General features: G+C 42.6%; 1 protein-coding gene across 2 annotated transcripts in view; it reads left to right on the forward strand.

Moving 5' to 3' along the window:
• Positions 1–24,586, forward strand: part of gramd4a (GRAM domain containing 4a) — a 41,608-nt gene that overhangs the window by 11,951 nt on the left and 5,071 nt on the right. Inside the window, exons 3-16 of one of the 2 annotated variants that reach the window (XM_080518619.1) lie at positions 589–709; positions 14,681–14,801; positions 16,418–16,479; positions 17,357–17,495; positions 17,969–17,994; positions 18,148–18,239; positions 19,385–19,476; positions 20,260–20,308; positions 20,389–20,460; positions 20,550–20,593; positions 20,687–20,796; positions 21,709–21,863; positions 23,243–23,260; positions 24,043–24,187. In XM_080518619.1, the coding sequence (XP_080374745.1) occupies positions 589–709; positions 14,681–14,801; positions 16,418–16,479; positions 17,357–17,495; positions 17,969–17,994; positions 18,148–18,239; positions 19,385–19,476; positions 20,260–20,308; positions 20,389–20,460; positions 20,550–20,593; positions 20,687–20,796; positions 21,709–21,863; positions 23,243–23,260; positions 24,043–24,187 (1,246 nt within the window). The remainder of the gene's footprint in view (positions 1–588; positions 710–14,680; positions 14,802–16,417; positions 16,480–17,356; positions 17,496–17,968; positions 17,995–18,147; positions 18,240–19,384; positions 19,477–20,259; positions 20,309–20,388; positions 20,461–20,549; positions 20,594–20,686; positions 20,797–21,708; positions 21,864–23,242; positions 23,261–24,042; positions 24,188–24,586) is intronic. The other variant, XM_080518620.1, reaches the window with a different exon arrangement.

Below are 24,586 nucleotides of genomic sequence, written 5' to 3' on the forward strand. Positions count from 1 at the left end.
TCTTAAAGGACCCTCGCTAAAGTCGAACAGCGATGCTCAACCTGCAGTGCTCATCATCCACTAGCACGGCCACCTCTCTCCTCCACCCGCTCTCTCCGTCTCCCATCAATCCTTCCCTTTGTTTTTCTCTCACACCTTCCGGCGATTCCTCTCCTCTCAACCAGTCGGCATCCCTCAATCACTCAGTCTTTCCACCTCTAGTTGTTTTGCCAGCTGTGCGTCGGGGTTAAAGCCCTTAGTCAGTGCAGATTGAGTCATCCAGTGTTGCTGTAGCCGGAAGACGAGGGGGATCCTTTTTTTTTTTTTTCTTTTTCCACCGGCTCCCTCATGCTATTTCGCTCCTGCTGGACTTAAACCGGGACACACTAGTGTGAGTCATGGCGCCATGCTGATCTGTGCGTGATGGCTCCTGCAGGATATCCCTGCTGCTTCGTATGTGCTGCAATTTCTCTAACCAGTAGTAGGATGTGTAGAACTAAAGCCATTTGAATTTGTGAATGGTATTGTTGGTGGTGTGTGTGAATGAATCCGTATTTATACGCCTCCCGTGTGTGTGACGCTTACGTATGTGTGTGGTTGTGTGCACAGGCTGGTTCGGGGTCTCCAACTATGGCTGCAGCCATCCAGGAATTCCAGAGGTCGGAGTCAGACAGACTCAACGAAGTCAAAGGTCACTTGGAAATTGCCTTATTGGAGAAACATTTCCTACGTGAGTATACACGCAAAGCATTATAACTACACCGCTGAATATTTTTGAGTAGAATTACTTAAGTTGCTTTGACTTAAAAATGACTTTCATTCACTGAACTGCATACACTTCTTAGAAAAAGTGGCATGTCACAGAATAGTTATTTACTTCAAATATAGTCCTTTTTTTTCTTTTCTTTTCATGCTGCCAAGAGCAGACTTAGCGGTTTGTGGTAGTCAGATGACTGCTGAGGTCAGCTAAGAGGTTCTGTGGAACATGATGTTTGCAGATGACATTGTCATCTGTGGTGAGAGTTGACGGTTGCATAAGACTCTGGAGAGGTGGAGCTCCGCGCCAGACGGCAGTGACGAGATAAAATAAGTGTGTGTGAATGAGAGTAAGGCTCGTGGAAAGGTGAAGATGAGAAACATAGATGTAGTGAAGGTGGATGGCCATCGGCGCTTGGTGTCAACCTTCCAGAGCAATGTACACGCTAAAATGAGACGAAAGTGCTCGCAGGATGGAGTGGGTGGAGACGAGTGTCGGAGTTGATGTGTGACAGTAATGATGAAAGGGCAGCTGGAGGAGGCAGGGATGAAACTGCTGTGACTTTCCTCAGATGAGAGACAGCTGAGGGTGAGCAGTTTAGAGATGACGCTCGAGAGCTCGGGTCGAGATGGTTTGGACGTCTGTTCAGGTGAGATAAAAGCATATTGGAGATGAATGAAGGGTCGGATGGCAAAGAAGACCTTAGAGAAGACTGATGAAGAAAAATCTCTTCATCTTTGATGCTACATCTTGATTTGCAACAGTTTTAAACCACAGGCACAAGCAAGAAGCTTTGTGGTTTCAGTCTCACAAGTTTGTTGCAGGTTTTTTTTTTTTTGCACAATGCTGTATGCTACTTCCTGACATATATTCAGACCAAAATACTCATGAAGTGCTGTTTTGTTCATTATCTCAACTTGAATTGAGTATAGCTGTACTTTGTGAAAGCAGCTTTTTTCTTTAAGGCAAGTGGACACTAAATGATGGGAAAGAAAAACAAATAAGCACATATTGAGAAGCACAATTAACAACAACTGAAATATCCTGTCCTGGTAACTGCTCATTAGAAACCCCCGAGTTTACCCTGGAAGCAGCTGCTGATCTAATTATAATCAATTTACCCTGCTACAACAGAGTGACTCACCGTGAGGTGAAATTATGATGCAGCAGTGCACAATCAACCCTCCAAAGCATTTTATTTTCTCATTTATATGACCATGTGTATCTCTGCAATACAAACTGTTAAAAATGATTTTAATGCTGGAGGAGAGAATGTGAAATTGGTTGATTTCACATCACAATTAAATGTAAAATAGCCTATTTTATCTTCAGTGTGGGGTTTGTTGTTTTGGACAATGTTCTTTTTTTTTTTTAAACGATCATTTCACACTCCTCCAGATAAAGTTTATTCAGTTGCACCGGAGACCAAGTGACCCAATATGACTTCTTTATTGACAACATCAGACTTTTCCAATGAGCAGATTGCATCAGAAACATGCTGGGAAACTCCCCACACCAACTGTTACATAGAGGCAGGCCGGCCAATCAGAAAAGGCCATTGTAAGCATCCCTGGAAGACCTCTCTAAAAAAACTCAAGCCTTATCTTCAAGACATAACTTGCTCGTTCTGTTTTCTGGTTCCACTCAGAGGTATTTATGTTTTGAATGGTTCCAAGTGTAGACAAGACAAAGCGATGTACAAAACTAGCTGTAACGAGACTGACATCAAGTTTATTTCTCCCTGGCGGCCTGAAAGCTTCGCCTTCAAAGTGACATTTGATTGACTGATTTTGCATTACATTGCTCTCCTTTGGATCGTCTGTATATTTGGGTGTTGAGAATTGAATGGAATCCACGAGATGCTCGCCGTGCTACAACCACATGTCATGCTAACACTGAGACATCAAACCGTCCCATGTTAAGTCAGAAAAGTGTGACTAATGGTGTGGATTCTCACTAAAAAAATAAGTGCACTGAATACTCAACACTTCTGTCATCACTTGTTCGGTGATAATTTTCGTCAGGAGTTGAAAAGGCAGAATTGTTTTTGGATTAATCCAATATAAAGGACTTGATTACGTATACTTTTTGTGCGGAGGCATTGAGAAGCGTCAACATGCGGTGCTTATACCAACTCCTACAGTTTAAAGCATGTCTAACCCGGCATCCTTCAGAGGAACTGCTTGTCCTGTGCTGCTGGAGCACGTTGTCAGTCTCGTGGTGTGTAACGGACTGTGAAGTCCCCTCCCCTCTTGCCCCCTCCATGTCTATTAGAGTGAGAGTGAGAGAGTGTGTGTGTGAAAGAGAATACCTTGGGCTATGTCCTCTCATAATGCCAGTCCCTGAGCTAAAAGGGCTGGATTCATTGTCACACCGTCAGGATGCTAGCTCGATGAGCTTCTCTTTCATGAGTCTGTCTTTTTTTTTTTTTCCTCTTTCTGTTTGCCCTTTTCCTCCTTCCTCATTTCTCTCGTCATAGGAAAAAGAAAATCTGTTTGAGCCCCCTTTGCCTTTTCCCTCCATAATACCGAGTTTGTTTTTTTGGGATCCTGCCCACCGTTCCCTGTTCTCACGTCTCTGTATTTGTCATTAATCCTGTTGAATTTATCATCCTTCAGTATGACACAGGCCAATCCTGGAGATACAAACATGTCCATCATCTGACACGCTGTAGTAACCCCGGAAAGAAGCCGTCAAAGTGCAAACCTCATCATACTTTGCGTTTTAATCACTCAGCTCGATGACGTTCCTCTTCTGTACACATTTCTGTGCTCACACTGCAGATAAACCAGCTGTTACATCAGGTCAAAGTCGAAATGTTACTAATGCACCCAAGATGACTTGGCATTTGGTAAAGAGACAAGCCCCGATCGAGGTTACAGTGTGTCGTTGACTGCAGTAGAACTTCGAGGATAGTTCAATGTTGTATTCTTGCAGCCTTCCCCCCCCCCATTTCATCTTAGTTTATTTTTTTCATGCCCCTTAATTCTCACCTCATCTCCGCCAATTATAATGGGACTTTCGGGAACACTTGGGCATGACAATCCATTAGCACCTAATAGAGTTTTGAGCACTCTGCCCCATGCTTTAGTTGTGTACTTTATTTCTGCTGTTTTCCTTGACGCCATCATTTGCTTTCATGCGCTGCCACCATACAGTAAACAATCGACAGCGGATCTGATTGCTTGCGTTGTAACAACTGCAAAGCAAATGGCCATTTATCATTTCCTCTCTCCAGTTGTGAGCTCAGACCAGATGACTTCAGTCTTTACGTATATGCAGTTGGTCATTAGTTAAAGCTACTGAGATTAGCGGAGTGAAACAAGAGGCTCCTTGTAGTGAGAAATTATGCATTTATCTGTTGTGCAATGGCTTTTTAAGTAGCATGGATAATATGGAAAAACAATCTGCCGTCCAATGAGAAAACCCGCTCAGGCTTTTCATGCCTCAAACATTTCAACACTACTTAACTCTGGCATCTCATTTTAAACCTCCTTTGTCGACGTTTTATGAGCCCATATCTGTCCGCTTTAACCATGGTGACAAGTACATTGCATCTAATATGCTCGGCCCGGGATATGATCACTTATTATGAAGCAGCAGCAGGAGGAAATGTCCAGTTTGCATTAGCAGTAACTCAATATAACTCTGACGAGGCATTCAGAGAATGGACAGCGAGCGGTGAAGCTGATATCTGTGAGATAAAATCAAATCTGTAATATGGGCTTACATTGTTTCAGTTAACCCCTGATGTGTGAGCAGTGGGACGAATGGGAGACTCGAAAAAGCGATCCTTTCTTTCTCAAGAAGTCTTAAAACAAAATGTTCATGCCATCTCGAAAACTTCAATTCATGCTTCATTGATGATTGCTGCATTTAAAAGGCCAACCAGGTAACGAACCCAGCAGTTGTGTATCGTATAACCACTTTGATCCATAAGATGGTGAATTTCAGTCCGTGTGCTGTTCGGCCTGTCATACAAGAGCAAAAGAAGACATTAGCTGCAATATTTATTCAGAACAATAAACCCAACTTGCAGCAAACTAATGAAACGGTGAGAGCTGGACGGAGCACAGACCCATCACTGCTCCACAGTACCTAAAAAGTTTCATTACCCAAATCGTATGAACTGCTTCTTGATAGGAATAATGAAATGCTTGTTCGTGGTGGATGCACGCCACGCTGTCAGTCAAAATGCAAAGGTTTTCTGCACCAGTTGAGCGTTAGTTATACGTCATCTTTTTCCCTTTGTGTGACATATATTATTATCAATCTGTTTACAGATTCCAGTGTTCCTTTGATACATTTACTGTCTTCAGTAGCAAAGCACAAGCTGATGATGCCATGTTTTACAGTTGGCAGGATGGACGGCTCCTCGAAAGCTTTTTGTTCATACAAACTGATGCAGTGGTGTTTGTCTGTCCATAGATCACTATTCCATTTTACTGTACACTTTAAACAATAAAAATAATGGACAATAGACATACATCTCTGAGTAATGTTGGTTCTGAAGTATCTTAACAGCCATCACAACCTGCATCATTACTTCTTGACGAGAGCAGCAGCTGCATATCTACACTATGTGTGGGCGTTACCATTTTTTGGAATACTATTTAGGTCCTCAATGGACCTCAAATTTAATTACATTCAATATCAATGAAGATGACAGAAGTCATTTAGGCATCGTGAGCATGAAAGAAGCCGGGAAGGCCCAACAAGAAATTAAGAAGGAAAACTAAGACCGAGATCTTAAAGTGTACTTGTTTTGTGCATCTCTGCTCAACCCAGGAAACTAATTCAGTCTTCTGGTATTTCTTTTATATTCACAGTGAAATGAGTGTAGGCGCACTGTAGGACTCTCTCTCTCTCTCTCTCTCTCCCTTTCTCAGACTCTCTCTCTCTCTCTCACTGACGTCTTTCTCTCTGCTGCCTAAAATAAAGCTGGGGCCCACGCTGCGTGCTAAAACAAACACACTGCTTCAGTGTGTATTGTCTCCTGCCGTCACAGAAGGCATGAGTTTCCATCCCAGAAGTGTGTGTGTGTGTGTGTGCATGTGCATCAACCCATGCCTTTTCCCTTGGCTTTTGTTGCGACTGACCCGTGCTATTCGGAGGACACGGTGCTGGTTAATTTGTAACCATGTTTCCGGACGTGAGATCACATAGAGAAAGGCTCAAATTTGCAGCGGGGGCCGTGATGGCCTTCTGGTGGGCTGCGCTTTCTTCAGCTCGTCTCTCTCTTCCTCTCTCTCTTTCCTCACGTGGGCCTTTATTTATTCCCAGCCTCTCATCTGGTCCCTTCTTACGTTTGTGTTTATGCACACACACCCCACGACACACTAAATCAGATTACTTTAAAGGGCCAGCGCTCTCTTTTTATGTTTCCAATATTGAATAAACGCATTAGTTGGCGCGTTAACCTTGTTTTACCTGGACCGAGGAAGCATTGCTGTAAACTTGGCTCTTTGGTTTACCTTCAGTTTTTCAAGTAACGACACACTGTTCACCGATAATAAAAGATTTGTTTTTACTGCCACCTTTGATACTGATGATTTGTAAACGAGACAAATATCATTAAATTGCCAAAGAAAAGTGACCACTACAAAATAATGGTAGTGTTGTGGTGCAGAATATTTTTTTTTTTTAGTTTTCATGAAATTCCATTATTTTTGTTCCGTTTAAGTGCGCATGTCTTCTCTGGCTGGCTTCACCATCCATTCAGTACAGCTTTGTGAGGCTGGAGATTTATAGCGGCAGCCATTGAAGGTTACAACACAATGCAAGGGAGGATTACACAACAGTTTTAGCATACAGCTGCACTGTATCTGCATCTCATGCCTGCAGTGTCCAAAGTGTGTGTTTCATAGGCTGAGCCTGGAGATTTAGAACAAGCACTCGGAGGCTACAGTTTCCTTGAGCGATAACCCCCGTGATAGTCCAGTGATTACAGTATTATCATAATGACGGTAAAAGCAGTGTATTAGTGTATTATATCAAGTGGAATCGTTCCCGAGGGTGACGGAGCTGAGCTGAGCTGACCCTTTCTGCTCGTGGTGGAAATCACCTCATGTCCTTACAAGCGCGGGCTTCATTTGCAAAGCATATTTTCGTCCTCTTATGCTCCCTCCTTGCTTCCGTCTAGTTAATATTCAATTTCTTTCACTAACACTGCCATCTTTCTTTGCACTTGTGCCCTGTTTTTTTTTTTTTTTTCTGCTTTTCTCTTCCATTGCTCTTTATTCTTGGCATGCTGAGATTTCAAGTTATTTCTCAATCTGTACTTGGATCCTATCAAAACAACACAAACACATGTAGCCGGCATGCATGCAAGCCAACTGGTGAGTCACTGAAGCACTAAATATTTTATCTGTTGACATCCACCCTCATTCTGGCAGGCTAATGTGTGTACATGTTGGTGCTTCTATATTCTCACATTGCACTCGGTAACAGAAAGCCCCCCCCCCTTTAATTGGTGTTTATTGGTTTCAGATCTACTTGTTCCATAAAGTCGGAGAGGACTAGATGGGCGTGTGATGCGATCCAGCGTGAGGTCACATATTGAAGGTTACTGCAGGGGAACAGGCCATGCTTTGAGCTTTATAGTGACTGGCTGATCAATACAATGTCCTAGCTGCTGCCCTACATCACATCAGGGGACAGAAACACACACACACACACACAATGTCAGTTCAGTGCAACAACAGCATATGTGAACGCAAACAGAATCAGAGATGAAGCAGGTTTTTAATGTAGTGCTTTCTCTGCAATACCGTCTAGCACACGATTGAATTCACAGTTTCTGGTGAACTCATCTGGAATAACAAGTACACCACAGCTGTGATCATACTCCTAAAATACAGATGTGAAGGACTCTTATCCACCACCGATATGTACTTACCTTTGTCTTTTGTTTACTGTCCGTCCCATTAAACCGCAACTCTGAGACCTCGATGATTTTTACATAACAAGGATTTTCAGCATTTTCATTCACTGGAGCTTTGAATTTCTGCAGTTTTGTTTAAAGCACATTTTCCAACTAAATGATTTTGTTGTGCTCAGTTCAAAAACTACTGTGGGGAAGAGTTCAACATGAATATACGAGAATAATCGACTGAATTCTAGTAGCCTTGAACTGCTCATTCTTAGATTTCTTGCAGTTTTTTTCCCCCATCTGTCCTTAACAAAAAAGACAAAAGCAGCTTGCAATTACTAATAGATGTGTTGCATTGACTTTGCCAGACAAAAACAACCAACATGTTTTCGGCCCAATAGGATATTAAAGTGAAAATACAAAAAGAAATGTGTTTTCAATAATGACTAAGTGTCTTGCCAACATGTCGCTGAAGCATACAGACATTGAAATGTCTTGATTTAGTATTATTTCAGATAATTATGTAAGCGATTGAGTATTCGGCTGCTCCCTGTCTCATCGCTCATACAGAGATGATGATTCATTCTGGCTCTAAATAGGCAGCTGCAGTACACGCTGTATGATAATGAAGACATCTTTCACCGGGCCTGTTCAGGAGCTCGCCCTCTGTCATTGTGAGAGCCACTGATGCAGAATGGCCTTGACGGTGCAGAAGCAAAGGTTTTTCTAATTGCAGCTCGTCATTGAACGTCTCTCGTTATATTCACTTGCATTATATACAGCCTAATTTCATTTATCCCCCCCCCTACAAAAAAAATGTTTAGTCATCATTCTAGAGAAAAATCCAACAGCAGAAATATTTATGAAAAGGCCTCTTCTCCGCATGCACAAGGACATGGACAATAACAATAGTGGCTTCCAAAGTGTCATGACTCCGTTACTCTCCTGGGACTTGGTAGTTTCATAATTGAAAGTCACCCATATTAATAATCCAACTTTGTCGTCTGTCCATACAAATGACTGTGTATTCGCCATTGTTAATGTTTATAGCATTTTCTTTTCTGGGTGTGCATGCGTGTGTGGAATCATTACAAATTAACTGACAGCACTCACTAGTGGCCCTAAATGCTAACTGTATCGTTTTCAGCATAGCTGCAGTTCCCGTGTAGACGGACATCGTTCCAAAAACATTTACTGAAACGAAAATGCAGAAACGATACGTTTTCACCTGAAACATTGTGTTGGCGGGGCTGAAGTGAAAATGAACAGACTCATTCTTTGATTGAAGCATATTACATAAACAAAGTGTCCCAACACAATACTTCTGATTGAAGATGTTCATTTTAGATGGCAAAAGGTAGTGGCTCAATTACTCTTAGCAATTCTAGAACAAATTATAAATGTGTCCCAAGGTTACACAGAGGTGTAATGGATATTGTTTTGATTCAGGGTGGGACTACGAATTGCTCATAGATGTTAGTGTGAATGTTTGTCCTGCGATCTGTTGCGACTGCAGCCTCCCTTCACCTCAACTGCATTTTTTTTTTTTTTGCTGTGAAGCCAGAATGTGCATCTCTCAAAAACCACTAATGTGTCCTCATAAGTCCCAATACCTCAGATCTAGTCATGACCAGATATCTGATGTAATAAAATCTGTGATTTGATTACTGCTCTGCAAACAAGCAGATGGCCTCCCGTCTTCTTGACACAACAATATTAGATTATAAATCATTGTTTATCTGGATTATTTATTGGATACCTACGATTTTAATCATATAACCCTTTGAGTTTTTGCATCAACGTTGGCTCATATAAGTGTCCACATACAGGGAAGTCTCCAATTCTGCCTGGAGCATCTGCGTCACATGAACAATATGTCAGCAAAGACAGCATGGGAAAGAAAGACAGTGTTGAAACATAATCATAAAATCAAACTAATGTAATACAAAGGGGGAATTGAAACAAAGTGAGTGAGATCTAGGCCATCCAGAGATATCAGGGCCAGAGCGGCAGGAGGCCACTGAGAGGAAAGGGGTTTTCAGACAGACTGAGCTCAACAAATGCTTTAACCCGAACTACAACATCATGAAAACGCCTCTAAAAGAGAAGAAAACCAATCAATCATTTATATATGGTCATCTGAAATTTGAAGCTGCATCTTCTCTGCTCTAAATGCAACATTGATATTTTGTAATTTGACACTCGACTCTTCTTTATTTCTGTCATTGAGCCCAGAGCAGAGGACTTATATGATAAAATGTGACCTCACCTGATCCAGGTGATTTAACCTCATTTTTGACACAGTGATTACAACATCCAACTTCAATATGTGACGAGGTATTCATTTGAACATTCTGCCATTCTGATTTATTGTGGTTGATGTGACACGTGAGTGGTAGAATACATTTTTTTCAAATTAATATCGACTTTGGCGAAACTCTCCACCTGCAGGCGCCAGGCTCCTATTGTCATATGCCCACCATTTTTCCGTTCCTTTTATTCCTCCGTCAGCGCTCAACAGCTGCAGATGAGCCGAGAGCCACAAAGCTCAACCTTCCTTTTCCTTCAACTCGACCGGTGTCGTAGCAAACGCTGTGGTGAATGGCAACAATGAGAGGCCGATGCGAAGCAGCTGATTTTCTCTCTCTCTCCCTCCCTTTCTGTCTCTTTTTTTTCCTGTCTTTCTTTTTTTTTTTTTTTACCCCCCCATTGCCCCCACCTTCTTTCCATGAAAGGAGCCATTGTCTCTGGCCTGGATTGAAAAACTCGCACAGTACTTTTCCTTTTGAGGTCTAACAAACTTTGCCTGGTTCGACCAAAGGCAATTAGCTTTATTTCTTGTGTGGTATGTAAAGTGGTCATGCACATTTGTAAGTCCTCGCACATGTTTTCAGTCATAAAAATGACATATACATACGATGAATCCTTAATCCTCTGTACTCGTTCATGTAAACCTGCACTGACACATGAACATGTGCAATGCGTGCCCGTTGGTCAAGTGCAATGTGCTCTGAAATCTCCGATTCCAGGCCCTCTTAGAGTGCCGGCCACCCTGCAAAGCCCCACCTCTCTCTACCTCCGCTGCCCTTCCTTCTCTTTTTACCCCGAGCCCAGCTCAGACCAGCGCTGATAACTGACCGTCACTCTGAGGAGGCCTGTTGTTCTGGTGGCGATGAATCGGCGCACATCTCTGCTTTCTCCCCGGATGAGACGCGTGAACACGGAGCATGTACCTTAGGAAGATTTCTTTTTGATCGTCGTTGAGCAGAAGGTGGTGAACGATCCTAGTTCGTCTGGAGGGACCTGTAGCCCTGGCTCGATTTCAGGAAAGGCCCAAAGCGGCCACGCTGCCGTCGCGGTCCTGTGGGAGCGCCCCAGGGACCGGGCAACTGCAGAGACATGCCGCCATCAGCAGGATAGAGGACTGCACCTTTGACAGCTTTGAGCTGCTTTATAATGGAACTGTTCATAAGCTCAAGCGCCATAAAAGTAACCTCAACCTCAGTAAGTTTTCAGCTTTTCACACGCAAATTAAAATCCGGATTATACCGTCTCGATTTATGCAATATATTTCTTTTATCTAGAACATTTTTCTTTGTATAAATGTATTTCTGGCTGTCATGATGTTTTTCATCGGTAAGCATTGCTATATTTGTTGACATCAGTACTATAAGTAAATGTTTATATTTGGTGGTGCTGGTGATGACTATGCTTTTTCTTTTTCTTGTTATTATTCAACCAAATGTATGTCTTATTGTGACACATACTTTTGTTTCAGTCCTATCAAACATAGTCAAACCCACGGCAGAGCAGTAACTCATCTAAGCTTTGAAGCTTTACACGATAGTTTTGGATTAATTTTACATCTTGTGCTCGGTGTCATGTTGAGTTTGAGTCATAAAAGGTAATCGCAGGATATTGCAAGGTGCTTTTTGTTCCCTCATGAACCCTGATCAGTATTTGGATAACAGAGAATTACTCATTTTATTTTGGGTGCAAGTGTTTTGCTCAATTTTGTACTCTGAGGTCTTTCTTACTATTGCATTATGCAGACTTCTTATTAACGGTCTCAAACTGCTTCTTTGAAAAGTTTCATATGAAGCCTTTTTTTTGCTTTGTTTTCTTTTTGCAGCAGAAATTGGGATTTGTTGAAAGGATTGCACAAAAGGTCAGAGTGATTAAAAGTCCTCCTGGTGTGCCATTTAGCTAATCTGCTGTCTGTGTTTCTAATAAATGGTCTCGTTGCCATTGGCCATAATGGCCAATGAGGCCGGACCCTGTAACCCGGGACAGAGATTTATAAATAGAAGCCAGCAGTCCAATTTTAGAAGCGGAACAGATGTGTTGACAGTGTCATTAATGTGCTATGTGATGCTGAGGGCCTCTGTAGATGGAAGCAGTGATTGTACTTCTTTGTTTGACACATATAGAGTGTATTGTGTCATGCTGTGCTGTACCACACTTTGCCCCCCCTTTTCTCATGCGATGGTATATAGACTCCTGGAATGAGGTGTGAGGAAGGATACGGTCTGTGTGGAAGGAAGGAAACTGCTGAGCGGAAATTTATGTGAAGGATCTTAAACACAGCGGAATGATAACGGGGGTCAAAGAGAGGGCGGGGGTTTCACTAAATAGACAGGAAACTTTGGGGGGGGGGGTGTTGGTTTGTAGAGGTTAAAGGTGAACAGTATAGACAATGGTTAATGGCAGCTGCTTGTCAGTACAGTCTGTACTTATAGATGATAACGTTTTTTATTTATTTAGATCTTCCCGAGTCATCACCTGGATTGCTAAGAGTAAACCATTAGCTTACAGCATACAATTGAAGCTATTTAAAGAAGGAAAATATTTCACCGCAGTGAGAGGGATTTTTTAAAGTTTATATTTTTTCACAAGTTTTTAGTGATTTAGTTTGTTGCAGTTGTGTGAAGATTTGAATCAGTTACAGTTATGTGGGTAGATGATGGATCAATGAATGGTTTCGGGCATAAAACAGTTGATCAAACTTGTTTATTTTGGATAAATGGACAGCTGTTCATCAATCAATCTCACTCTACCTTCAAGTACGCCTTAATGTATAGATGACCAAATTACAGAAACACTGGTTTAGTCACTTAAGAACCTCGAATTGCATTTTGTTGTCTGAGTTTGAACCCAGTTGTGTTGTAGGTGATGCTATGCGACTTAAAACAGGGACGATAGAGGATCAGAAAATGGCCCACACTTCTGTTCTGGAGAGCTGGTACTGTACATTATGGTAAAATGTAGAGATTTCCTTTTGAAAACAAGAGAAAAACGGATTGGAATTAAGTCTGGGGGGAATTTCTTCATAATTTGTGTAGCTTTTCATCCTCCCCCTTAGTTACATTTTCACAGAAACGCACGCTCACAATAACGTAAAGCTGTTGAGTTTTGTTTTTCCGAAGAAACACTTCGTCAAGTCATTATGTGGCTGAAGCTGCACACAGACATTAGCTGCAGGGAGCAGATCTAACACTACCCACACATGGAACCGAGCATGTTAATGTGGTTTATAGTCTGTTGCACCACCGCAAGCTACATTTCCCATCAGCACACCTTTGTGTCTCCCCGTTTCCCTTTTTAATCAAGAGCGTGTCGCTTTTTGCCGAGTCTTTTGAAAGGAAGGACAAACTCTCATGTCATTTTAAAGCAATTTTCTGTGTAATGTCATGCTGTTTGGGCTTGGGCTGAGGAGCGTGTAAACTACTGATCTTATTGTGCCGACACCAACCAGGATATGATGTTAGCCATTTGTCTAATAGGTTTACGGGTGGCGGTGGGCACCCAAGCCAGCGCTAAGCTGCTTAGCCCATTGCGACCTTTGGCCGATCTTTAGATCAGTCTTGCGCACAAGCGCTCAGTTTCTCTCCCTCCTGTTTACATACATATTTACTGGAACGTAAACACATTTTTAAATCGGCAGATGGCGAGTGGGATACAGGCACACTGATGTAATACAGTCGACCCACCATGCTCTAATAAGCAGGGAAATGAGTTTTGGGGGATATTTTTTTCTACAGATCACTTCCACGAGAGCTAAGGCCTTTTTTTTTTTTTTTTTTTTTTACTTTTACTAAACCAGACACGCCACAGAAGATTATGTGAAGAAAGGTAAATTATCAGGAGATGAAGCTGCATGATGTCATCTACCAGGGCCGGCACCCAGGCTTGAAGCTGATGGTTTGGCTCCAGGGGTTCTGCCAATGAATGTTTTATTAGCCTTAATGGGACGAGATGAAGGACAAGAGAGAGATGAGATTGGGCGATGAGAAAGTAGCGGTGAAATTCTTGTAACATGAATCCTCCGCCGCTTCTGATTGAAACGATCTCGAAGGAAGGAAGGAGCGAACGGGTGATTTATGTTTTAATTAGTCAGAGGTTCACAGCCCAGCTTCTGTCACCCCCTTACAGTCAGGACTGTTGGTACCTGGGACGCTGCAGCTGCTTCACACGATATTTCTTGTGTTTATCGATTTTCGTGGCACAGAATGTGCTTTCAAAAATCAGACGGATTATGATCGAGCATCTAAAAGTTGTTTGAAGAGCCTTCAGAATTATCTATCATTTCAACATGTGCATTTAATTTTAATGATGGAAGAATCAATCACTACGTCTGTTCCATTATTTCAGCGTGTCTTTATGGGGGCACATAAATGCGTGCAGCATCTATTGTTTAATCCGTGCCCCTGTACATGTGCACACTTTTATTGCCCTCCCTCCTTCAATATTCATGCGTCCCTTTAGCCCCGGACAAAAGACTGAGAGGAAACTGCTGCTGATGTTGCACCCCGCCCTGAAAAAAAAAAAAGCCCCGATACCTGAAACCACTTGATGCTAAGAGCTGACTGACAAGGAGGAAGTGTGGGGGACAGGTGAAGGTGAAGGATATAGATGGATGGACAGACGAAATGAGAGCCACACACATCGATTATCCAAGTGGAACTGAAGTGCAGCTAAATGTACCAGATAAATCCAACAGGAACACCGCCATCCATTGTGGCGTTTTCCTAGAAGAATTTAAGATACTGATCTCCAATGTTTGTGTTTTCCAGAGGAGGAGTTGAGGAAGCTGCGGGAAGAGACCAATGTGGACTCCCTGCGGCAAGAGCTGGAGAAAGAGCGGAGCAAGAGGATAGACCTGGAGCAGAAGATGAACGAGGTGCTCAAGACCAGGTGAGACGGGTGGCGGGAGATGGCAACCAAATGCACAAGATGGGAGGTCGTAACGAGGGAAGGACAGGAAGTGGTGACGGTGCACTTTGTTACCCTGGGTTGGTGTGTGTGTGTGTGTGTGAGACAGTCAGTCCTATTGGGCGTTCTGCTATAAATAGAAGCATCAGCAGCTTGGTAGGCGGCGGAATTCCACAAGGAGGTGTGTGTTTGCGTATGTTTTCAGGGTGATGGAAAGCGGCAGGAAAAAAAAACCAGGCAAGAGTCACGCGCCGGTCTTGGGTGTCCAAACGTCCGCCGTGACACGGAGCCGATGCTCCTTTCGGGGAGGAAAAACAAACCCTGCACCTTGCTGGCACACACCACTCCTCCTCCTCAAACCCAGAGTGATCATGTACAGCTCTGCGGGTGTCGGGGTGTGCCTGTTATCAGATGATGCTTCTCTGGCTGCCAATGGGAAATTCCACTGGTGATCGCCAAGTGATTACCAGCAGAGAAACATCCCCCCCCCCAGCAAATCCAAAGATAGCTCAGGAGTTTGTAAGGAAAATAATTACAGTAACCTGGGAATCTTCCTCTAATAATGTTCTCCCCAGTAGTAATAAAGTGGAGACTATAAGATTGTGTTTTTTTTTTTTTTGTCAAACTAATACCCTAATCTAATTGAATGTGGCTGTGGAGTGTTTTTCCAGGAAACGATTTATAAATACTCCAGTGGAACAGAGCGTTACAAAGAACTCCTGGACTTGTTTTGGTTGTTATTATGGTGAAGATCAGTATTTATCTATTGTGGACAAGAATTATCAGAAACGGCTGGTTTTCACTTTTCGTATACGTTGTACTCTCCTTTACAGTGATACATTCTATTTTAATCTGTATTTATAGAAATATAAGCACTTTGAAAATGTCAAGTTTTATCTAAAGTACAAAATAGAGACAACATAATTAAGTAGAAACCATACTGTAACGAAGAATGCTAAAAGCTGCTGTAGTGGGGAGCTTGTATCGTAGTAACAGACATGTATGGGAAGGACTAATAGTACAACCAGTCTTCGAGTGCCAGCGCTTGAGTTCAATAATTGGCCTTTTTCAACGTTCATATTGATCCTCTCACTGGCTGTAGAAGTCTTTACCACTAACCTATGTGGATAATGATGGAGGATCCCCCAGTGGAAACAAAAACCTCTCACAGAGTACATACTCACTGGATTTGTGAGCAAATTTACTGAATCAGGCTCACATTGATGTTTACACATTTTCACAAACAGAGCTTCGGAAGAGTTCCTGCAGTTGGATAAAAAAAAGACAAAGCACTTTCTTGTCGTTTTTCCTGCTTGTATTATTGGTTATAAGAAACAGTACACAGCTGCTGTATTTATTGCTCCTGTTCACAGCTTTTATGTCATCCAGTAATCTGATGCAAGTCTAGAAAAATGCTCTCGGGTGTCCTCTTCTATCATTGTCTTCCGCAATGACAGTTTTCTGGTCGGTGTGCAGCAGCACGCCGCGTATCATCACTTGAACCTCCTCAGTCATGCGATTGTAACTGACACAGAGAAGTGAGAGCGTCTCGTAACAAATCTTCCACATTTCTCTCTCTCCCTCTCCTCCCCCATCAGACTAGAGGACTCTCCGCCTCAACCTCCTCGAAAACAGCAGTCACCCTCAAACAATGGAACAGGTGAGACCTCCACAGGATGTGACCAAGTGAGGGAGGAGGGGGGCGGTCCCTCGATCTGACAGGAAGTGACATTTTCTGAGGGTTTTGTGTGTGTGCGTGTGCGTGCAGCTCGATACTAACAGACCTCGTCTGTGGGTTACTATAGGACACCAGGCAGCGCATAGCAACAGAAATGCATATAGGGTGCGTTTTGTTGTGCCGTTTGTGGTTTCAAGAGCAACCCAGCAAACGGCAATAATACATAGAAATTCTCTCATTTGTGAAATAATCAGCAAAGGTGTCTATTGAAATGTGCCAGTTTTGTCTGCTCCCCCCCAAGATAAGAGTTTTTTTCTCAAAGTTTGACTTACAGTGACCCAGTGACTTGTCTGTGTGTGGCTGTAGAGACGGGGAAAGGGAGGGAGAGACACGGCGGCTAATTTTGGAAAATGGGTTATGATTGCGGATCGCTTTATCTAGGGCAGACATGCCTGAGCTGCAGCTCGTGTTGGAAATGTGTGTGTGCTGCATGGATGGGTGGATTAGGATGTGTGTTTGCTCTTGTTTGAGTCGATCATTTGACAGCGAAAGTAAGTATAACTGGAGCCTGAGTGATTTGGGTTGTAGGAGCGATGTAAACCACAAATTTAAATAGTGTTTAGAGGAAATGCATCCTCTTCTTTTTAAACTTCCATCAGTCAGTTCCTCCAAGCATTGGTCTCAACCTTTTATTTTTTCTTTGAGTGACCCTGCACACAAGTACAAGCACATAGGCCGACACAATTAGGAACACCAGTCTCAACAATCACAATACAATGACAGATAGGCATTGTTGTTGGCACAGGGGATGAAAAAGAAGTAAACACAACCTGACAGGGGTCCATTTGTTCCCCATCAGCTGACAAGCAGCAGAAGGAGGTGTGGAGTTCGCGGCTGCAGAAGTGGCTGTATGAGCGTTTCGGAGTTTACATCGAAGACTTTCGCTTCCAGCCGGAGGAAAGCACCGTGGAGGCCGAGGAGCCGTTAAGTGCTAAAAGGTGGGTGAGAGCTGCGCTGGAACACGAAGTATCCGTCCTCGGGTATTGATTTCGCGGGTGTTCAAGGAGAAGTTTCATCAGACAGCTGGACGGCAGCAGGGGAGCACTAAAACTGTACAAGCAAGCTTCGACTGCAGCCCAGTGTTAAACATGTGCAATTATTTTCACTCCATTTAAAGGAATAAATAGACTATGGCACCATTAGAATCAGATCTTCTTGTTTCTCCAAACCTGAATAATTTTTTTTCCGCATAGTGCCAAGTGAGCAGGGGAGAAAGTTTGAGGCTTTGTGTTCTCTCTTTCCTCCGCGAAAAGCGAATGAGTCATTCTCGACCGATGAAGGCCAAAGTGTGTCCACTTCTTTCCCACACATGCACAATCAATTTTCATACACACAGAATACTTCTACGTGAGCACCTACGTGTATTCTGACCTTCACGACTTTCCTTTTTTCTTCTTCTTCCCCCATCCAGGTTGACAGAAAACATGAGGCGACTCAGTGAGTATTCAGAATGCATGGAGCCGAACATAAACTGCTTGTCAGCCTCTGCGGCACGCTGTAGTACAAGTGACACAAAGCTCCCCACGAGCTGGTTATTTGACATAAACACAACTGAATATATTCCTTTTTCTTTGTGTTTGTTTGTTTCAGAGCGAGGAGCCAGACCTGTCACCAACTTCTTAAGGAACCTCTCCGCCTTATCCAATTGGCACTCTGTCTACACCTCAGCTATTGCCTTCATTGTGAGTGGATCCCCTTTTTTAAAAATTATTTTTTTTACCTTGGATCACATCTCTGTTATGTCAGTGGACATTATTCATATTATTCTGTCACGATACTATCATTGGATGAGGCTATCTCTTCCAGGGGCACTACACACCTGCTTGTATCATTTTCAAAGACAACTTTGTGATAGTTTACCTCCTAAAGTCACAAGTTTATACCAGTTTGTTCATCTGTGCGATATAAAATTGCCCCTCACGATGTTGTATCAAGTCAGTCAATCAGAGACGCTGCCATAGGAATGATTAAAACAATAGATGTCGTTTTTAGCGAACAGTGTTGTCTGCAGAATGAGCCCGACCCATTTATCTACAAGACACAATCTGAGTCAGGTTCACAAGCAGCCAAATGGAAAAGAAAAAAAAAAAACCTAAGCACCAATTGTACAACAAAAGCTTGAATCAAATGTCACATTGTGTCCATTTATAGACGAAACATAAATGCGTGGTTCAGACCCGTTCAGCTCTTCCAGCCCTGACACATGCCACATTAAGTGGGAAATTAACTGAATGGTGAAGTCATTTTTGCTTCACAGCGACAGCTGCAAAAAGTCTAATCAGATTGTCGTTAATGTCCCCTGTCAGTGGTTTTACTAAATGATGTCCGTCCCATTGATTCTTGTCCGTGCCAGGACCATCTCAGTCGGTAGAAAATGGTGTCGCTTTAGTGTCGACGTGTGAGCGATGCCATCTAATAATGTCAATGAAGTGCTTCAACTCGCTGAGCTCCCGGGTCCACGCATTGAACTTGTCACCAGTTCGTCTTTATCAAGTGGTTTCTCCGACGAAGGCTGTTGTTGGCCACTGAGGAATATCATTTAAAGCTCGTGATGAATATTTAATTTGCACCTTTGGGAAGCTGCACAGAAAAGCAGCAGCTGCTTTCAGCAATGCTAAGATGAAACAAACGAGTCTCATCAACACACAGAATATAACAATTCAAGTTTCAAAACATTAATAACCAATGACTTCAACCTTAAGAAGCACCTACTTAATCCAGATTAGGTTTGAAATGCACCACAGTTAACTATCATTGTCAACTAATTGACCTTTAGAATCTAATGCAATTGTTTCATTGTGTTGGGGTTTTTTTTTTTTGTCTTCAGATTTACATGAATGCTGCTTGGCATGGCTGGGCCATCCCCATGTTCCTGTTCCTGGCTATCCTGCGCCTGTCCTTAAATTACCTCATCGCCAGGTAAAAACGTGCATGCAGCTTTCAGCCAGACTTTTCATGAAGATATGATGTCGTGCAAAGTGCTTTACACACAGGAATACGCAAACACGTGTATACTGAAACAAACAGATATGTAATAAGATGGAATAACACTATTAAAAGCAATTAAAGTGATTCAAGTGAATAAAAATAGATATAAATAGTAGATATAGATTAACTTAATGCCTGAGTCTTAAATTTATTTCTAAATATGTTGATTGCTTTGGAAATATTGATGGGGTTTTTAGTTTGCTTTGAGATGTTTGAAAGGGAAAATCAGATTTTCAGCTCTGATTGATCATGTAGTTTTCATTTATGTGTATTAAAACCGAAACAAGTTGGCTCCTGAGGCAGTGGACTGACCTGGTGAAGACAAACACACACGATGTGTAGCGTTCCTCAACCTGCCTTCCAGACACTGGTTGAAACCCGCTCCTGTGTGGCTTTTCTCAGAGTTCACGCTTGTTAAGCTAATTGACGAGTCGGCTGACGCTGTTCTCCGTATCGCCTGCCTCTTTCCCATTATCCGCTCGGATGAACTTGAGCCCGGGGAAGGAGGGAGGTATAGAAAGGACAATCGATGGGTGAATAGTTTATTGTTGCCGTGATATTAAACAAGCAGCTTCACTTCTTTCCTCAATGCTACAGATACTGAAAACTAACAAATCCCTTCCAAATCCATATAGAGGGAAAAAGATTTGTTAAAAAAGAAAACCTTTTTTTTTTTTGAGATCTTTGTTTATTTCTTTTTTAACTGTTTCCCAGAGGTTGGAGGATTCAGTGGAGCATTGTGCCTGAGGTCTCTGAACCAATGGTAAGACAGATCTTTTGTGTTTAATGCCTCAGTACGTCCTTGTTGATACAGAATGTGGCACTGAAATGTGTTTCCTGCAGGAACCTCCAAAGGAAGACTTGACGGTATCTGAGAAGTTTCAGCTTGTACTCGATGTTGCACAGAAAGCTCAGGTAAAACTCAGCTTCACATTCTTCAACACGTCAGTGTGGGAAAAAACTCTTTACAGCGAGTTCAATCAGCGCTTTATCTCTCGTTGCAGAACCTTTTTGGTAAAATGGCAGATGTTCTGGAGAAGATAAAGAAGTACGTTAAGAACCATGATGGAATTTGACATCAACATTTTTTTTTGTACTACAACTGAGATACCGACATTCCTCTTTTTATTTTATTTCCCAGCCTGTTCATGTGGGTGCAGCCAGAGAGCACCCGCAAACTTTACATTTGCCTGTGGGTGACGTTCATCACCTCCTGCGTCCTGCCGTACAAACTAATGGGCTTCATGATGGGTAAGTGACGCACAACAAAAGCTCTTTTGTCCAGTTGACATTCTGTAAATACCGAATCAGAGCCTCGAGTGAATGTAAATCCTTATACTCCAACCCAGTGCACACAAACAAGAGCATTCACACAGAACTTGTGTAACCGTTGGTTCTCCCTCGGCCTGCAAGGGCCAACTGCAGGCTATTGGCAATATCAGCTACTACTTTGTTTACTGTCCTGTGAAGAAAGCGTTTCCAAAACAATGTTGGCACAAATTTACTCTCCAGACAGATTCCTTCATTACATTTAGAAATTAAAAACGAACCAGAATCACTATAGACAGTCACCATAAATTTGATTAACGCAGCCTCACATCACTCAGATCGCAGGCTGCTAGTGCGTCACAGGGCACACACGGCCAGGAAATATCATATTCATGCACACCTACGGAAAATTGTGAGTCTTTCGACGACCCAGGAGAAAACTTGCAAACTTCTTACCAACATAGCCCAAAGCCGGATTCAAAGTGGTAACCCTCAATCAGAAAAAGCCATTTGATAAAACCCCCGAAAAATGACTTTCATACAATTATTCAGCACTATCTGACTGAAAAATGTGATAAAATACTCAAATGTAAAATTTGTGTTCAAGAAAATGATATAGAATAATGTGAAGAAGACTAAATGTGCAATATGGACGATTTGAAGTTGAAAATGGACCAAAAATGCAGGAAGTAATGCAAATCAGAACCATTCGAGGATTAACCACACGGGAAGTGAGAGTTGGCCTCATTTAATCTTTTCACTTGCTCTATTTTAACCTCCGTGTTGCATAATATTCTGAAGAATCTCTGCTTTCATCACAGCTCTTCTTTTTAGTTTGTTTGTTGTTTTTTTTTCCTTCCTTCATGTTTTGTTGTGTGTTTCCCCTCCCTGCAGGCCTGTACGCTGGCATCAAGTTCTTCGTCATAGACTTCCTGTTTAAGAGCTGTCCGAAGCTCCGGGATAAATATGACACACCCTACATCGTGTGGAACAGCCTTCCCACCGACCCTCAGCTCAAAGAGAGGACCAACGCAACTGTGTCACGGCGGGTACGACACACACACACACACACACACACACACACACACACACACACGCACATGAATATGATAAAGAATTAAGGTAGAAAAAGAAGATAAACCTACAAAAACAATTTTTTTTGGTGGAATTAAAACACAGACATGACTTTTTAAAAGTTTCTTTTACTTAAACATTTAGTCAAAGTTTATACATATATAAGTTGCTGTCAAAACAGAAGAACCATCTCACCACCATTCAAAATAGCTTTCCTGTGCAGCAAGGGATGCTGTTTGGCAGCCTTTTGGGGTTTTTTTTCTAGGTGTGACGGGTATCATCTGTAGATTGTGTTGATTTGCTTCTGCGGTGTCCCTTCATCCTGAACTTCATTATGGGAAAGAGAAAAAAGAAACGTGCAGAGATCAGGATCATCAGACATCGTAAATGTTTCTGCTCAGGCAAGGCGGGTCTCTGTTTTGTGAAATACTCCCCCCCGTCATAACGTGCCTGTTCAGCGCTTTGTAAAGGTGGGAGTTTTTTGGCCTCATACCAACTCGGCCATCACTCCCCAAACGCCTCCTCAGTCACAAGGAGCAAGTTCAGACACTGGAAGAGATCTCGTGTCAGTCGCAGATGGTGCTTGACACACTTAGTCGGGGTGAATGGACTTTAAGAAACAGTTTCCAACTGAACAGTGCATGGCTTCACAGGGTCACTACATTGAAGGAGAACCTAGTAACGAGTGTGAAATCAAATTATTTGTATACGTTTTTATACGGTGTCAAAGCCAGAACATTGAAAAATAACAGCTAGTTTTCGTCAAAAAGGAAACTGATCTTCCAAATCAGAACTTTTGTAATTTCATCAGAAAAAGGGGAAAAAAAGCTACTTTCCTCCATACACCACTAGAGGGTGTGCAAGTTCCACCACAGTTTACTCGTATTGGACAATTGATTTCTGTGTTGGTGGAGTTGAGGAGTGTGTGCAGAGTCCAGCTCTCAGCTCTCAGCTGCAGGTCAGGTTCAGTCTTTCATGTCGTCAGAAGGTGTCCTCCCACCTTCCCGCCGCCTGCGGTGCCGCAAAACGGGGAGAAAAAAAAAATCTGATCCTCGAAGCTTCAAAGTACCGTTCGTCTCTTCTCAATAATACATCACAGCCGTGCCAGGCACTGCTGGTTCATACACGATTGTGTAAGCGTGTGTGCGCGTGTGTGTGTGTGTGTGCGCGTGTGTGTGTGTGTGTGTGTGTGTGTGTGTGTGTGTGTGTGTGTGTGTGTGTGTGTGTGTGTGTGTGTGTGTGTGTGTGTGTGTGTGTGTGTGTGTGTGTGTGTGTGTGTGTGTGTGTGTGTGTGTGTGTGTGTCTCTGCTGTGGCCTCAGTCACAGGTGTGCTCTGTCGTTTTCTCTCTCTCAGCTCTCTGGCACTGAGAAGGTAGGGCCTCTGGTGTGTTTCCCTTTGGTTCCTCCGCTGTGCCTGGGTGTGCTGCCAGCTCACCTCCCAAGTGTGTGTGTGTGTGTGTGTGCAAGATGCTCCATGAGACTGGCAGCCAGTAATTGTGAAGGGAATGGATCAAAATGTCACTGCATACAAGAGTCAGCAATTCCTGAACTGGTTCTTTAACATTGTTTTTTTTTTCTTAATTGTTTCTTGTTTAAACAGCGGACATTTTTGATCCATTGACATAGAATACCGGCGAGACGTAGCATTAGTTTTGAGTAGTTCAGACACCCATAGAGCAGAAACGTGTCGATTCATGTCTGCTCGTTACATCCTTCCTTTTTCCCGATTTGTTACTGAATGGAAACTTGTACATGGAAATGCAAAGTGAAGTGTTGAGTTAAAACTAACAGGTGCATCTGGTGTGTGCTGAGCGATGGATGGCCTCACTCTGCTTTGCACGTCACACCTGAGTCTGCGGCAAACAAGCTCACAAGCAGCCACACAAAACGCAATAATAAAAGCCAAGGAGCTGATTTATTTTATAATTTTTTTTTAATTAAAGTTTGATTGTCTTTTTAGAGATTGAACAGTCTGTAGTTTATCTTCAAGTAACCTTGTGCTCCCCTCATTCTCTTTTCACTTTCCTTGTTGTCTCGTACTTTTACTCATCACTTCCTCTTTATTTTCCATACTTCCTTTTATCCTTTCCTGTCCTATATCTATTTTTTTTTTTTTTTGTCTTTTCTTTCCACGCCCTCCTGCCTCTCCCGCAGGTCCAGCCGGTGGTTTCTCGGAGCAGCCTGGCCACCGTGCCCTGTGGGGTGAGCAGAGAGGAGGACGCCGGTCGCTCTCACAGCACCAAGAAGGGAGCTTTTCACGAGATCTTCAACCTGTCGGAGTCAGAGCGCCCTCTGGCGGGTGAGACGACCCACTACAGTCTTTCGACACAGAATAGTGTCATTTAAAGTCCCCCACACTGAAGCTGCAGAACAAATGAATTTAAAAGGGGATCAAGTTCCATCAATAATGGGATGAATATCAAACTTTTCCATTTTTAAGTCCTATAAGTTAAAATAAAACGTTTTAAATATAATTCATTGACTTTTATATTAAATAGAGCCTAGTTAAGATCTGTTTTCTGTATTAATGATTATATATTTTCAGAAAAGTTGATCCATGTCACTATTATTTATTATACAAGCCGCTGCACTCATTCTCGTATTGCAGTACCACACACACATGAACATATGACAACCACTCGCCACCAAAAACTGTTCAAGATGTTTCAAAAGAGTGTCATATATCACTGAAATTATC

This window comes from Blennius ocellaris, assembly GCF_963422515.1.
Source record: "Blennius ocellaris genome assembly, chromosome: 22".
Lineage (NCBI taxonomy): Eukaryota > Metazoa > Chordata > Actinopteri > Blenniiformes > Blenniidae > Blennius > Blennius ocellaris.